Source organism: Aptenodytes forsteri, unplaced genomic scaffold (assembly GCF_000699145.1).
Source record: "Aptenodytes forsteri isolate BGI_AS27 unplaced genomic scaffold, ASM69914v1 Scaffold351, whole genome shotgun sequence".
In the NCBI taxonomy this organism is placed as follows: domain Eukaryota; kingdom Metazoa; phylum Chordata; class Aves; order Sphenisciformes; family Spheniscidae; genus Aptenodytes; species Aptenodytes forsteri.
In genome coordinates this window covers 34,551-50,748 of record NW_008794604.1, presented here as the reverse complement: position 1 = coordinate 50,748, position 16,198 = coordinate 34,551, and the positions used below count along the sequence as shown (strand labels likewise).

The 16,198-nt window shown below is 42.2% G+C and overlaps 1 protein-coding gene across 1 annotated transcript in view; it reads right to left on the bottom strand.

The window, feature by feature from the left end:
* Positions 1-1,958: 1,958 nt before the first annotated feature.
* DNAJC18 (DnaJ heat shock protein family (Hsp40) member C18) overlaps positions 1,959-16,198 on the bottom strand; it is a 14,926-nt gene continuing 686 nt past the window's right edge. Inside the window, exons 2-7 of the mRNA XM_009273203.1 lie at positions 16,019-16,164; positions 14,646-14,831; positions 11,342-11,454; positions 9,877-9,986; positions 7,255-7,427; positions 1,959-3,019 (exon numbers count right to left, since the gene is read on the bottom strand). Of these exons, the coding sequence (XP_009271478.1) occupies positions 2,895-3,019; positions 7,255-7,427; positions 9,877-9,986; positions 11,342-11,454; positions 14,646-14,831; positions 16,019-16,164 (853 nt within the window). The 3' untranslated portion in view covers positions 1,959-2,894. The remainder of the gene's footprint in view (positions 3,020-7,254; positions 7,428-9,876; positions 9,987-11,341; positions 11,455-14,645; positions 14,832-16,018; positions 16,165-16,198) is intronic.

The window sequence follows — 16,198 nt, the reverse complement described above, 5'->3', positions numbered from 1 at the left end:
AAAAAAAAAAAAAAAATATATATATATAGACACTTATATAAAGCCATTTGCAATTCCCTGGTATTCCCCAAGAAGCGGGAGCATCCCACTGCGCTGCCAGCACCCGGGGACACGGCGAGCCAGGCCTGCGCGGGGAACACCTTTGTCTCCCTTTGGAGGGCCAAGAAATAATTAGAAGTCAACCGCATTTTGGCAAGTAACCTTTGGTTGACGACAGGAACGCATTTCAACAGGCACGAGATAACAGTTTTCCTTCCCCCCCCCCCTTATCGAGTAGGACGCCGGTGCTTTACAAAAAGAAGTACTTGTGTTTATCACTGGAGACATTTTAGAGCCAAATGCCCTTATTCACAGCGCACAACACCGGCACGCAAATAGTCATCCGTAACACCTTTGACTGTGATCACGAACAAAGAACACCTTATTGCTTTTCGAAATATTTTTACCTTTCAGTCTCACCTTCCGCTCCATCCTGGGCTCTTTCCTAGTCGCAGAGAAGACTCCTAAATTAAATTACTGTGCTTCTCACAGTTGGTCTCCCACCTCCACCGAGCACTTTGAGATCTTTGGATGAAAGGTGCAATCTATTTTAAGTGCAAAATACTACGTATGAATTCAAGCTCCATACGGGACATGACAGGTCCAGTAAAGTCGTCGTGTTTGGTCTCCCCACCTGTATCACTTTCCAGCCACGGGAGTCAAACAGGAATGACAGGGAAGAAACCAAACCTGGAACAAAGTCCGACCACTTTAATATAGTTCAAATATACACTACAAACTATTTAATGTATAAAAAGCAACATTAAGAAGAATTTTGCTTTTTATACACGCTCATATTACACGCTCAAAATTGGGAAATACCAGAATTAAGGCCGCCTGTCCTACTGCCAGCCACATCACCAATCTCGAACAGTCAGACCAAACATTTGTGCCCTTACAGACTCTCACACTACAGGCGTTTCACAACAACCCTCTCTAAATGCCTTTTTCACTGGCGCTCCTCCCGCCCCGCGTGGCCGACAAACTCCGCTCAGCTTCCCCAAGCGCTCCTACAAAGTCGCCCAATGGGGAACAAATGTTAACGTGACAACGCTATTTTAAGGAGCCACTATGTTGTTTTTTAGTTTTTTTTAACACGCCACCATTTCATAGCAGCAATATTGCCGTAGTTGCAACGGTCTCATCATACAGGGGACATGTGCGTCTCATCTGCAGAACACCAAGTCTCACAACCCAAGACAAACACCCCCCCCTCTGGTGCGGATCACCAGAAAAGCTTCTCTTCCTGCAGCTCCCAGCCTCGTTTGCTGCCCAGCCTCCCGCCGCTGTAACGGACGGGACGGGGACACCAAGGGGACGCAGCTCCCCGCTCTCGGAACCAGCCGTCTGGTGCACCAGGCCAACGGGACACCCTCAGCGCGCGGGCACAGCACCAGTACGCGACTGCACCGTAACGCCCAGGCACGTGGGGACTTGAAGCCTAAGCTTTAAAGGCGATTTTAATTCTGGCGTTTCCCAAACTTCTGAGCACTTTGCTTCCTACGTTTAAGCCAAGGCCATCTGTGGCGTCCTGCGCTACTCGTAGCGAGTTTTGGGAATGGGAACAACAACACAGAGTTGTTCAGTTTTAGTAGACACGTACCTCCACGTCAGAGAGGCGAGCGTTGCCTCTGCTGTGGCTACGCCGAGTCCCCGCATCAGGGAGGGAGGGAGGGAGGGCGGGCAGAAGCCTGCACCTCCTGTGCCTGTACTGCTTGGAGACGTCCTTTGCAAGAATAGTTCATTCCACGTGTGGTACACACCCGCGGCATCCCACCGGGGAAGCTGCCTCAGGAGGCTGATGATGTTCAACGGGAGTAACACTCTGTTCTCTGCTGCTTACGAGCATAACCCATCCTCAACCTGCCTTTAAACGCCTGGTTTTGTAAAGGAGGATCAAGAAAAAACAGGACACTGCTACGTGGATCTTTTTCTTTGCAATACTAATCTCTACAGTGAAACATTCATAACTGCCCAACAGAGTAAAAATATGCTACATCAAAACTGTACCAGAAAAAGCAGGACCCCTGTAACAGCTGGAGATGAGTTTGCAGATAAAAGTCAGAATTAAACAGCCAGCTTAAAAATATGCCACTGAAAACGTATGAGAAAATAAATACGGTTGTCCTTTCTCTACAGTTTGGCAGACACTGGAATTGGTGCAATTCACAGACTCTCATCTTCTTGTTCGATGTTGCTGTTGGCATCTCAGCGCGTTGTCTCACCGAGGAACAGAACAGGCACGGCCCTCCAGTCAGACAAGCACAGGGCTACGTCCCCTTGACAGCAGGGAGAGCTGGGAGCCTGCTCAAGCGCTCACCTGAAGCAGGTGCTTGGCTCTTCTGAATTAAGCACTGCATATTACACTCGAACAGGAAACACGCCGCCTTCCATCTAAAGTCTCATTACAAACCACTGCAGAAGCAAGGACATCTGCTTGGCATCAGTATGAGAAGGCTAGCGCACTTAATACCGAGAACTACGCTGTTCGTATGATGGAGTGAATTGCCGGTCCATATAAAATACAGAAAGCGAAGACGTTTGTCTGCTCTCCCGGGAAGCATATACTGGTTGGATGGCAGACAAACTACCAGCGACGACAGGTTCCAAACTAACAGCGTTTCCCAGGGAATTAATTTACAAAGTGCCACTGGTCCTTGGAACCAAATACAGTGTACAGTACATTACAGCAAACACTAGCTCTACAGCTTGTGTCGGCCCACCTCTGCGCTATATGCAGAAGGAATCGAATGTTCAGACTCTTTACAATAGACTCCTTCCCTTTTTATACAAAGGAAAATAAAAACATAAGTTCAAACGGCAATAAATAAAACTACAGAACGCGTGTGTCCTGGTCAGCCCCCTTTGTGCATTCCAATCAGACTGGAGAGCTTCTCACAGTGCTCAAGTTTCAGTGATTCTGCTTTCTGTTTTAACCGCTCATCTCTGTATAGCTTGGCCAAATTCGACAAATCAGACTCTGAAAGATGAAAAAAATATATATTAGGACGAAGCCGTGAGCCTACTTGACATAACTGTTTGTCAGTGCTTTGTTATCCTTGTGGCATTTGGTTTTGGTTTTTTTTTTAATTCACCTTGTTTCAGTGAAACTGGGCATGTTAACAACTTTCTTTACAGAGAGGCCATCAGGTTTAACCAGACTAGCTACTTAAGAAAACAGTATTTTCATAATTGCTTGAAAACTCAAACTGCTATAATAACCCTCTCTACCAGTGCACTAGTAGGACAATAACCGAAACAAAAAATAAGACTGACTGTTACTGTCCACAAAGAAAACACAAACTATAAAAACATAGCTTAGAAGTCACGGAAGATTTAAAATGACGTTAATGATCTAAAGAATATGCAATTGCTTTAAAATATACGTATATATTTAAACTAACTGTGCATAAAAAGGGGCTAGTAGGATACCATTTGATCTGCTACACAGCACCCGTCTTAGGCGATACCGCTACTGACATTTGAATTAGATCCCATCTCATCGTGCGCCGACCCTTACTGACGTATCGCCAGGCACAGGCTGGCGGGGGGGGGTTACTCTACACCTATCAGCGGTATTTGAGCGACAAGCCAGGAGGAAAGACAGCCTTACGACTACTCTTCCTATCGCTGCCTTGGGGCTGCGTCAGCTGCCTGCAGCCTCATAAGCTAAGCAGGAACTACAAGACATACATCCCTGCCCGCGTCACTGAGGAACGCAATTCTTCTGGCAGATCCATTCTGCAAGGGCCCAGAGCACCCATCCAAATATATATACTTCAAGGTATAGATAATTGGTTTTTTGATGTTGCACTTCTCAGAATTCAAACTCTGTCTGGCAAGAGGGTTGCCCAGAAGGCATTATAAATTCTTCTTTTTTTTTTTTTTATTTTTTTATTGATTACAGGAAGGTGAACGGCTAGCTGAGGGACTTGCCTGAAAGGTCTCTGTGCCCGTTCATTAACAATACAATCTCAAATGTACTTTGCATATTTCTTCCCCTTCTTCTCAAAACTGAAATAATCCTATTGTTTAAATTATTTCCCCCCCGATAATTCAGAGCTGTTTCTTTTGCTGATTAGCTAAGGAAGTCTTAACATAGCTTTCTCCCTGAAGAATAACTTAGATCCAGGATTAGATGCACCTAAGAGAACAGCAGTAATTTGTTTCTGAAAAGGTCAAAATTTCCCTAAGCACAGGCTACCTGATGACACTCAATTTTTCAGAGAGCTTTTATATATCTTACAAGTCCCTCATTTTACAAAATCATTCAGAGTGGAAAGAACTTCAATAGGTCCTTTCATGCCTTACGTCCTCTGTCCCTGTCCCACTGAAATTTAAAGCCATTTAACCCCGCACCTATTTATTGAAAAGCTTTACGAACTGACAGGCATAAACATTTTATTTCAGATCGGAAATTAATTTTCAGGTTTTATAACTAAAAATGCCACTCAGGTAGTGCTGGGCGCACAGCCTTGACAAGCCTTCAGCAAAACCAGACTCGGGTAATTGTCTCCGAGTCCAGAGTCCCTGGAGTTCTGCAGCGAAGAATCTTAGTTCACACTGATCCAACTGGGCAAAAATATTCACTACGAACGCTTGCACTTCTGACAGCATTCATTCTGTCACGTTGGTTTCTTATGTTTTTCAATCGTTTACAGAGAGTTGTTCCTTTGTACTTTTTCTCTTTAAGGAACTCCTAAAGTAGCTAATTCCAACTATGTATCCTTCTTCTCTCTGTTTTCAGCTGCCTCTTTGTAATTTTCTCTGACTTGGAGCTCTTTGCAGTCTTACTTTACAATTGTGCTATCACAGCTGAACGATCTTCCGTAAAAACCTGGGACGTGCCTTTTGTACTTAACTGTATCAAAGATTTCAGAACACCAAAACCCACAGCGTACGCAACTTTTACGCACTATCCTGCTGCGAAGGGAGGAACACTGTCTACTGCAGCAGTATAAAAGTGCCTGGCTGAACAAGACACCGACATATCAGTTACTTTTGAAGTTTTCATTAAGGTAGCTGGACACCAGGTAACACTTCTCAAGTCATAAAATCAAGGAGTGTAAAAATCAATCTGTTCCTGTGTAACTAATCTATGTCCATTTTGCTGGTGCTAAAGAGAAATGCACCCTCAGTAAACAAAAGTACTATTAATAGACATTCAACTGACCAAAAAAAACCCCCAGTTGACCACATGAAGTTAAACACTTAAACAAGAGTTAATGGACCAAAGTTATAAAACAACAGCTAAGAACTGTCTCAACATCTCCAGAGAACTTCTCCCTAGCACTCCATCTTGTATTCACAGTTTATTTTTACAAACTTGGGTGTACTAAAGTTAGCACAGTCTCAGCTGTGCTCATTACCTGCTTGCTGGCCTAGATGGTAATCATTCTGAAAATGTTTTTTTTTAATTACAGTGGTCTCCTCAGGCTACTGCTAATTGCGGACCTTGTAAATATATTTGCAGATGTGTGACTAATAAAGTCTCTAAGTGTAAAAAGCTCCAGAGGAGCACTGTTTTGCAGGCATTACTTGGCATTCAATGCTGGATCATCTCCCCCTCTCTGACTACCAGTCTCTCTTTGACTTGCAAACCCTGTTGCCCATTTTGGGGCACGGCAGTCCTTAGCTCAAGGTCTACGTGAAAGAGACAATATGGCAACTTTCAGTTGCACAAGGTCAACTAAAAGGATTTTTCGGTAAGAAATAAATTCTATTCCTATAGCAAGCCTATGTGTGAAGCCTACGTTTATGGTTATTAACAGCCACGTTATATACCTAGGGGCTGCTACTGCCAGCCAACGATGTTCAGAGATCACACGTCAAGCACACCAAAAACTAAGGGATTGTTTGGGATTTTTATGGTCTTATATTATGGGTTCTTTTCTTTTTTAACTTCAGAGCCTACATCTGTCTATTTCTCTTTGAAAGCAAGATTGGTAACTTTTATGTAAAATAAAACAAAACAGTCTCTGGATGAAAACGAAACAACCCTTCCCATCAAAAACCTGTGAATAGTTTGGAGTCAGCAACACTATTGTTACCTCTAGCACAGGATTAAACAAGTCTTGTTTAGCCAAAGCGTATGCTACCGTAACGATGCAAGTGGTAAAGAAACTGTAAACAAGTGCAAAGTCACTTTTTAGTAGTGTGCTGAGGACTGTTTTACACGGAGCAATTTAGAAAGCCCTACTAGTGTGTGAAAGCAGCTTGCCTGCTACTATTAAACATTTACACAGAAACAACTTCTTCCAGCTTCCTTTATGCACAGCAGCAGTTTGTGTTTACTCATTTTAAGGTGATGACTTCTTTAGCTGGAAAAAAAAAAAAGTCAGTCACAACATCCCAACTTCAGCTAGTCCTTGTAATTTGATTTCCGTTATTTCACACAGTTACAAAAGAAGCAGGGATTTGCTCTATTTTAAATGAGCTAGAAGAGTAGTAATTAACAAATAATACAAGGTGGGGTTCAAATACATGCCTTTATACGTGCCACTGATCGACTTAGGGCTGATGTGAGAATAATGATTTTGAATGCTCACATTTTTGTGTTCTCCCTTTCTGCATTCAATTCTTGTTTTTAAAAGATAATCTTGACTATGGTGAAAAACATGATCTCAAACTCATCTAAAGATAGAAAATGCAAATAAGTGCACAAAACAAGTACAGAAGCACGCTCTTTGAAAACTGATACCAGCAACACAGTTCAGTGCAAGATTACCAAAAGCACCTGAATAGGCTATGGGCTCTCCTGATGAAATTTTGAAGAAAAAGTTAAATAATCTTCTCATGGAGCCAGTCGAAACAAAAGTGATTCTGCTCCAGCAAAGGAAACGTGGAATAGGTGGTGATGTCTCAAGATCTTTTCTAGCCCTAACAATCTGTCAGAGCTAGATAAATGTGGTGGATTACATGTTTAAAACATCATCACTAGGAGTTATTCAAGCATAAAAACTGAGTGGAAAAAAATGTCTCAAATGGTGAAACCTACTTTCCACTTGTCTCTCAGAATCACCTAAAATGAATTTTGACAGGCCCTCAAGAATAGCAAATTCAGTGTTAAGAGCAGATGTGAGAAATACCAGTGCAAGGTTTGAGACGTTACAAGGATCAGAAAATGAGCCTAAAAAAGGCAGTGCTTTGTGAAGCGTAGCCACCATACAACTACTGATGGGTTGTAGGCACACACGTGTAACAAAAATAACTTACTTTGTTGTTTCTCCTTCCAGCAGCTGGTCTGAATATAGTCTATGTAATCTTTTTCAACGGTTTTCTCTAGCTCTTGAAGTTCTGCTCCTTGATAATTCTTTTCAAAGTTTTTATCAACATAGTAAGGCACCTGCAAGTTCTCTGTTTCTCTACTAATAACATGGCCTATGGACCTGTGAAAACATCACAGAGAAAACAGATTTTTTAGCAGTTCAAATATAAAGAAAGCAAGAGATGTTTCTCCATATTAGCATTTCCAGAGGACAGTATTTACAACAACTTCTTTACACAGTTACTTTCTGCAGGACTATAGCTCCCTCAACCATCCAATAAGGAAATTACAAGTCTCAGACACAGCAAGCTGTGCACTACAAACAGAATTCACCCCCCCTGCTAAAAACGACAGGAAAATATCTAATATTTGGAGATAACTACGAAGAACTGACTCTGAGCTGACACTGTGCCTTCCAAATACTGTGTTTGTTCTCAACAGCTCAGTCAAGACACCTCCAAAACGTAAGAGCAAATGTTATCTGTGAACGGAAGCTCCTCACACTTTCTTCTGTTTGCTGGTAATTTCTGGCAAGATAGGTCCAGAAATCCATGGGGATTGATAACAAATGTAGAGATTATAGGAAAGGCATACGGCCCTAGTATTGCTTAGGGCACAATGGAATTGGATCTGGATTTTCCCCCATTTCTGGATGCTTTAGTAGAAATAAAAATCAGCAGGGAAGATGCTAGTTACACTTTCCTTTAGGGTTTTATAATCATCAGTAAGCGAAAGGGGGCATGGAATATCCCGAAGAATATCCTGTAGGTAGAATTAGTCACTCTGACACAGCCACTGGATTAAACTATACCCTTATACTGAATTTCCTTATTTGAGCAAAGATACCCAGGCATTTTTTCAAATCACTGCCCAGAGAAAGAAGCAGGCAGCCAAAACACAAAGGCTACACTCTAATCAATGGAATCCAGTTTGCCTCTTCTATTTCTTGGACTCCTCTCTTCCTTCTCTCTGGCTACGTCTCAGAGGTGTATGCTCTCTTTATATAAACTATTTATTTTAGCTTTTAGGCTGTTAGGTTTTTTTTAAGGATATGATTTAGAGAAACAGCATAACTGTGTACCAGGCTCAGGCCTGACTATCTCAAATCAACAGGAGAAGGGGAGGTAGTGAAGAAAAGCAGGAGAGATTAGCTGCTCTTGGGGCAGCGTGGGAGGTTTCACATGGGACTGGCAGATAGCAAAAACACTCTCTGAAAAAAAAAAAACCAACCCACCCAAAAAACAACCACCCTCCTGTTCTTATGCTAGGTCTACACACTGACATCTTGTGGTAAAAAACGATAAAGGGTGCTGGGCTACTATCACAGTGGAGAGGATATGGGCCTAAACCTAAGTAGTTTTACTCCTAGAAGGGAGCAAGGGGAGCGTTCGGGGCACTCTGCTACTGCTGTGTGCGGCAGGTTCTCCAAAACCTGCTGACTCCTGCCTCAGTAAGAGCCAGTGAAGGTGACTGAACCGAGCTCTTTCCCACTAGAGAGCTTCCCTCCTCCCAACAGTGGATGCTGAGAGGAACAGGTGGGTTTTCCTCTGCCCCACAAACTCAGATTACAGCAGGTCTGGTGGCGTTCCTTCTGCTTCCAGAGCTGACCGGTTCAGTTTGCCCTCTGCAGCCCCGGGGTCCCGCTTCTTTACAGATGTTAAACCAGGGCATTTCAATGCTTTAATGATTTGTGGAGCTTGACAATTCTTCCAGTGGATTTCAGGCTCCAGAGCAGATCTGGATTTATACTGCAAACCGCAGGCTTCGTTTTTTAATTGCTTTACAGAGGAATCTCAGCGGTGGTCCACAGATCCCTGGGGGCTGGGCAGACCAGAGACGGACCAGCACTGTAGCTGAGCTACACCCACATTCCTGCTACTGTATCACTGTGCAAAAACATTTCACACCAGTTGAGAAAGCTTTCTGGCTCAGTGCCTCTATTTGTTCAGCACACAGTACAATAAAGCACACCACAGTTAACTTCACAGCAATAACGCTTAGGAGAACTCGTCAATAGAGACTGTTGGTATTTCCTCATTTACAAATTGGTAACACTTTCTAGAAAGAGCAGAACAGAACACTAACATGCATTTTGCTAGCGAGTCCAACTTCCGTCTACCTCCTTATCGCAAACACCGAAGACCAAAAAAATACGTTTTTAAATGACTTACGATTTGTAGAATAGGCTGTAGGGTGGGTTTGTGGCCATCAGTTGAGTTATAACTGACACTATTATTATGATGAAAACTGGCATCAACTGAATAAATGCAGAATATGAATTCTGAAAAGAACAACAATAATTAGTAGCCAAGAAAAGATATAGATGGAAAAGGATGCATCTTTTCACAGAAACCAGGCTATCTATCATAGTCAACAATGTTTCACAGCAATAACGCTTAGGAGAACTCGTCAATAGAGACTGTTGGTATTTCCTCATTTACAAATTGGTAACACTTTCTAGAAAGAGCAGAACAGAACACTAACATGCATTTTGCTAGCGAGTCCAACTTCCGTCTACCTCCTTATCGCAAACACCGAAGACCAAAAAAATACGTTTTTAAATGACTTACGATTTGTAGAATAGGCTGTAGGGTGGGTTTGTGGCCATCAGTTGAGTTATAACTGACACTATTATTATGATGAAAACTGGCATCAACTGAATAAATGCAGAATATGAATTCTGAAAAGAACAACAATAATTAGTAGCCAAGAAAAGATATAGATGGAAAAGGATGCATCTTTTCACAGAAACCAGGCTATCTATCATAGCTCAACAATGTATTAAATGTAAACTGAAAAGCAAAAAAGAGGAAGTACTTTCGAATTTTGAGAGGGATGACATTTTAACTTCAAAATAACCTTTATTAATAATCTCAGAAAACTCTTTAAAGCCATTTTCTTTCAATTATGTTTTCATGGCATTTCTTTCATCTACAGCTTCCTTCACCAGGCGATAGACGCCCACAGCACTGTACCTGTCAGTGACCAGCTGACAATCTAAACTGAAGGAACACACTGCAATTCCCATTTGGGCCTACGGCTTTCCGTGCATCTTCTGAAGTTTGCTACACGCATTCTAAAAATCTCAATCTCTGTTCAAACACTGGATAAAATGGCTGAAAAGTAAAGGGTTAAGAGACCATACGTAGTGTGACTTGGGACAGGATGCAAGCACTTGGTCTTTTTGTTTGAATGAATTTAGTAGAACAAAAGAGCGGAAAAAAATATCAAAGAGAAAAAAACACAGATCTTTACTTCTGCTCTTCATTTGACTTCTAAACTGGCTTCTAAAGTGACTTTTCTAATCAGGAGCAAAATATAATATGCAGCTATTTAGGCTTTGCCCTCTACCCTGGGATAGCAACAAGGATGCCTGACGCAGTAGTAGGTGGGATTCATTTGCCCTAGCTTAGCTGTCTATAGGCTGTACCAGGTTTTTTTCAGAGCCCGACTGCAAGAGACTCACAGGGACAAATCCATCTTCCTTGGAGAACGATCTCCTTCGGTTAACAGACTGCCTCCGGAGGAAGATTCTTCCAAGGCAGGTGGCATGTGTGTTTGTGCGCTAGCAACAAATGACACCTTGTGTCTCATCTGGAGGTTTCAGCTGGTAGAAAAGTACCCCAGACTCATCCTGCCCCAGGCTGGAAAAAGCCTGTGCAGCACCTGGGCAGAAACTCTTGCGCTAATTTACTGAAGGATTAGATACGCCATGAGGACAAGCCAGTACTTCTGTATCCGTTATCAGTCCACATCTGGGCTAATTGTTGTTGGATTACCAAACGATCAGAGCTTGCAAAAAGCAACCACCAGGAAAACACTTGGTGACAGAAACTCCAGGGCCTGTAATCCTATCAATACAATGTATTTTTAAAGTAGTGATTAATAAAAGACAATCTAGTAATTTTGAAAACACCCATTTTGGCTGCAGCACTTGAGGACAAACACTGAGTGTTTGTCCTGGCTTCAGATGTGTAAGTGGACTCCTCACCCTGGTGGAATATTTAATCCCAAGAGATCCCTCCTCCTGGCTACCTGTGGCCTGTTTTCTTCCTCCTCTTGCTCCTGTGTCCATGCTCTTTCATTTCGGTGCCTCCGTGGATAATAGTGCGCATCTCTGGCTACATTTGAGAACATATGGATATTTCCTGTTAAAAGAAACCAAGAGAGAGTCATGATTTTCATCCCGTTGCTGGCACTCACCTGTATTTCTCAGAGTTCCTAGTTGATTATCCAGGCTTATACTACACGGCCTGAATTACAGCTGTGAGACTGGAGATTAAAAAGCGCAAACACACCTCAGATTTAAATGTCAAAATAACAGGTCGTTCCAAAAAGCGTACCAGAGAAATTGTAAAGTTTGCCCCAAGTCCATCTTAATTTAAATCAAACTGCAGAAACACACTATAATTTTTATTATTGTATCTCATATTTTAATATTGTTTTTGTACACATTCACTTGCAAGGCCGTAGCTTGTGCTGCATCCCCAGGCTCTGAGCAGGAAAATTAATTTGCTTCACCAGACTCAGGCCATGAATTATGGCTTCCCATAATTACTGAATACGGTCTTCTACACCCATTTCTACTTCCTCTTCCTTCAAACAATAGTTTCACTTAATGATTTTATAATAAGGAAAGAGATTTAAAAAATAGCTTTTTGAGTAAAAAAAAAAACCAAACACCAAAACAATTCAGGATTTCCTTTCTTGCACACTGAATGTAGTTGACTTATTTTTAAAAATTCTAAAATGAGGAAAGAATTGCATATGCTGTTTCGATTTGAAGCTTGAGCTCCGATTCTATCACTATATGAATATCTTAATAACAACTGTGCTCTCCTCTTTTGAAATTCAAAATGCCTTTGTATCAGAAAATTGAAATTTACGGCCTTATCATGACAACAGAAATGCAAATCTATTTTTAAGCCCTGGGAAAGATGTCACATTATTTTTTACTCTTATACTGTCCTTTCTCTGCATTTCCCAAAGAATTGTGCAAGAAACCTGGGCAGAAGTGACCCCTGCTACTGTGTCAAAACATCCGTTTCATTGCTTGTTCAAAGATTTTTTCCAAGGGTCTAGGCGTGTTTGCAGTCAGAGCTCCAACAGAGAGCCAAACAAGGCTGGCTTGAAGAAGGAAAGTTTCTTTCTTGAAAAAGAAAGTTTGTTTCTATCATTCAACACTGCTCAGACAGTATTTTATCAAGCTGTGAAAAAACAGAAGCAAGTGTGGGAAGAGAGGAATGGCTTTTGCAGGGTGCCTAGAAAAAAGTTTTCCCAAATCCCAAGTTTCTCAAAGAATTTCTGCCAGCAGTTTCTTTCCTTCCATGTGCATTAATCTGTTTGAGAAGGAAGTTCAACTTGTAGCCTCTACCCATTACAACTGCAACACTATGCCACGTGGAGAGTCTCCTTTTAGACTTACGACATTTAACATTTTAACTCTTAATATTTTTCCACTGAATTTCCATCGAGGAAAAACGCGCGGTAAAAACAAAGCCATAAACCTGCCCACAAAAGCTATACAAATGAGTTTACCCTAACACCACCGTTTCTTACTCAGATTTCCAGAAAGCCTGGTGATAGCAAGGTGTCACAAAACAAAAACCAGCACAACACTGCAGCTTAGCACAAACTTCAGCTCATGCACAGAAGTCCTACTTAACATTGCGGCAGTTTAAGAAATGTTCTCTTTCTATCAACTATCTGGACACCCTCTAACTAGTAATTCTCCTGCCAAGTAGAAACCGTGAGGACTTTGCCTATTTGGAAAACTACTGAACTGACGATTTTCCATAATTTAAAACTCACTTTTAGATTAGGAAAATGTAAATAAATTTAGACCCAAACATTTTTTTTTTTGGTGAGGAAACTATTGTTTACTACCAACACCTATTACTATGAAATTATCTTTTTATTTTCTTATTCTTTGCCACTTCGATAAAAATTCCCATTTACTTCTTCATGCCACCCTACCTGTTAAACCTGCCATGCCCAGTACCCAAATTCCTCCCACCGCTCCTCAACTTCTTGTCCTCAACTCCAAGCATCCCTGTCGCCTGCAGTTTCATAGCAGTCACGTTCCACGAGGGCAATGTTTCACTGGTGGCCGAGGCAAAGGCACACGCAGGGGCAATTTCTTGCAAAGTCAGAAATGGAAAACTTGCAAACTCAGTGTGGAATTACGCCACGCTGAGTTTGGCTCACTTTGCACTTCTACCGATCAGATTTTGAAAACAATTTGAGGTCCTCTGAGCTGTAAGATGCTACCACACAGACTAAGGCTATGGGGAGCTTGTAAGTAATTACCTGTATCTGCGGCTTTAGGCAGTAGTAATTGGCGTGTATGCTGCCTTATACCACGCCTTCGAGGTGAGAAAGTTTACAAGAGTGCTAAAGCAATTTGTCAGATACTGCCAGGAAGACCCTCGAGCTCAGCAGAGCTTTCAGATTTACTTTTAATCCAAACCTCTGTTCCGTTGATCTTGCAGTATCTTTCCATTTTCACTACAAATACAAAAGCCGAGGCTGGACTGAGACATGCACAGAGCTGCTCCAGGTACGGATCTACTGTTCCGTTACTGGATAGTGCATATCCAGTAGCAGCCAGCCTTTCCTGGCAGATGTGGCTTTCTAAGCTAAGAAGTTGTAATTTCTTTACAGTATGCAAGCTGCTGCAAGCCAAACGAATTCCTGTGTTTTCCTAGTTATAGGGGCGCTGAGACTACAATGCCAGGAGCTGCTGCCATGCTGTCCCGAAACGCAGTAAGGTGTCTCAAGTACATCATCATCAGCAAAGACACCTCTGATCCCTTCCCATTCACACCTTATTTTACCTCCCGTATCATTGCTGGCTTCAGACAACGGAGGGAATAAAAGCAACAACAAAAAGAAGGGTCTTCAGCTACAGCTTATTAAAATGTTGCCTACCCAGGAATCAAACAGCCTAACCCCTTGCCAGACTATAATGTTCCTACCCCTAACTAGCACTGTCAGAAATTTTCAAGAGAGGCTGGGAGGTGAGGAACTTGCCCCGGCAGCAACAGCCATTACCCCACTGGCAGCTCTCTCTTCTAGGAGCATTCCTGGACAGCAAGGCTGGGCTTTGAGAACATTTTTGGGGGAACGGAGTTGCTAAAATCTGAAGTTTAAACCATGCATTAAGGGAGCTTTTCCAGGCGTAAAAAGCCAGGAAGGGAGAAAAGAGTAAATCCAAAAAAGTTCTTGCTCTTTTCAGATGTATGATCAACTCCCTGCACGGTACCAAGAGAAGCTGAACTTCCTTTATGGTCTAGTGTCAGTTCACTGTGTTTCAAAAACACTGCAGACAGATACTGACCTGTAGGAAAGTGCCCACCAAAAAACACATTGAATATTTCTTCTGGTGTAATGTCTGCTTCAAATTCTGTGTAGTAATTATAGTGCCTGGCCTGGCCAGTGCTGACATGCTCTTGGTCACTTCCGAATTCATCGTATCGTAATCGTTTTTCAGGGTTGCTCAGAACTGCAAAAGCATTGCCTATTGCTGGAGAGTGAATGAAAAGAAGTGTTACACAGGCATATCACGCAGTATTTCCAGATCTCGGACTTTTATAAGCAGAATAGCCCAAACAGGCAGAGAAAATTTGTGCTTGACCAAAGACTGAGTTACTTTTGAAAGAACTGCCTTTGTAAAAAAAGTGTTACAACACTGGCATTACTTGTGATGGAACCTATTTCCTGCTATCACTGATACCAGGAGAAAGGCAAAAGTGTTAAAGTACATGGAGAGAGTCGAAATATTTGTAAAACTGAGGTGAGAGTCCACTTCAGTCAAGAGACTGAATGAGAACGTAATATTTTATCAGATCAAACTAAGCAGCGATATAGAAGTGCACCTCCATATACCATATACAGTTAATACAAAGTTAATAACTGCAGAGACTAATTAAAATGCAGAACCATATTCCAAGTTCTTCTGTCGGCAGAGGTGCTCGTGAAGCGGTACAGCATATCTATTTCACACTTTACGTCAAACCACCCCAGAAGTATTTGTTTGGTTCATCTTCTTCCTTGATCTTTGACAGAACATGGCTGTAAACAAGTTCATAGAGAAATACAACCCTAACACAAAAAAATAAAGAAAAGCCCTTCAAAAACTCCTCATTCTAATAGGCTATGAATGAATATCTTACTTTCCTCGTGCCGCCTTACAGTGCTGTTGCAGACAGCCGCAACACAGCACGGAAAAGGCAAAAGATGTAGAGTTTAGATGCTAAGATTGTCGATACAGGCTTAGATTGCAACATTACTGAAAAGTCCAGACACAGAATATCAGACTCAAATTTCATCTGCTTGCACAGGTGTATATATATATAAAAAAAAATTATTTATGGCACAGAGCAGTTATTGATTACACAACCACACGCGCTCCTGCATGGCCAGTATCATTTCCAAGCATCGTTCTGAACCTTTAGCAGTATCTAGGAATGAGATCTGGGACACGTCTCCCTTTGCTTCTAATGGAAATCTGTATTCTGAAGATTAAAAGGCAAACCTTGCCGACCAGCTGCGGGATTTTGTGGAGACGTGCATATCTGTCCATAAAAATGACAAGCTATATGGGCCCGTATGACGCCTTTATATAAGGCGCAGAACTGTAAGTCTGAGGCAGTCTGTCCCCGTTTTAATCTTGCTTTACGACTTTCGAAGCGGGGCCAGCCCCCGCCTCACCTTTAAAAGCTTCCGTTGCTCCGGGAGCGCGGTTCTTGTCGGGGTGAAATTTCAGGGCCAGTTTGCGGTAGGCTTTCTTCAGGTCCTCCTCGCTGGCGTCCCTCTCCACCCCCAGAATTTCATAGTAGTTCCGACACCTCTTTATTCTGGAAGCGCACACAAGGCTATCTTTACCGGCCT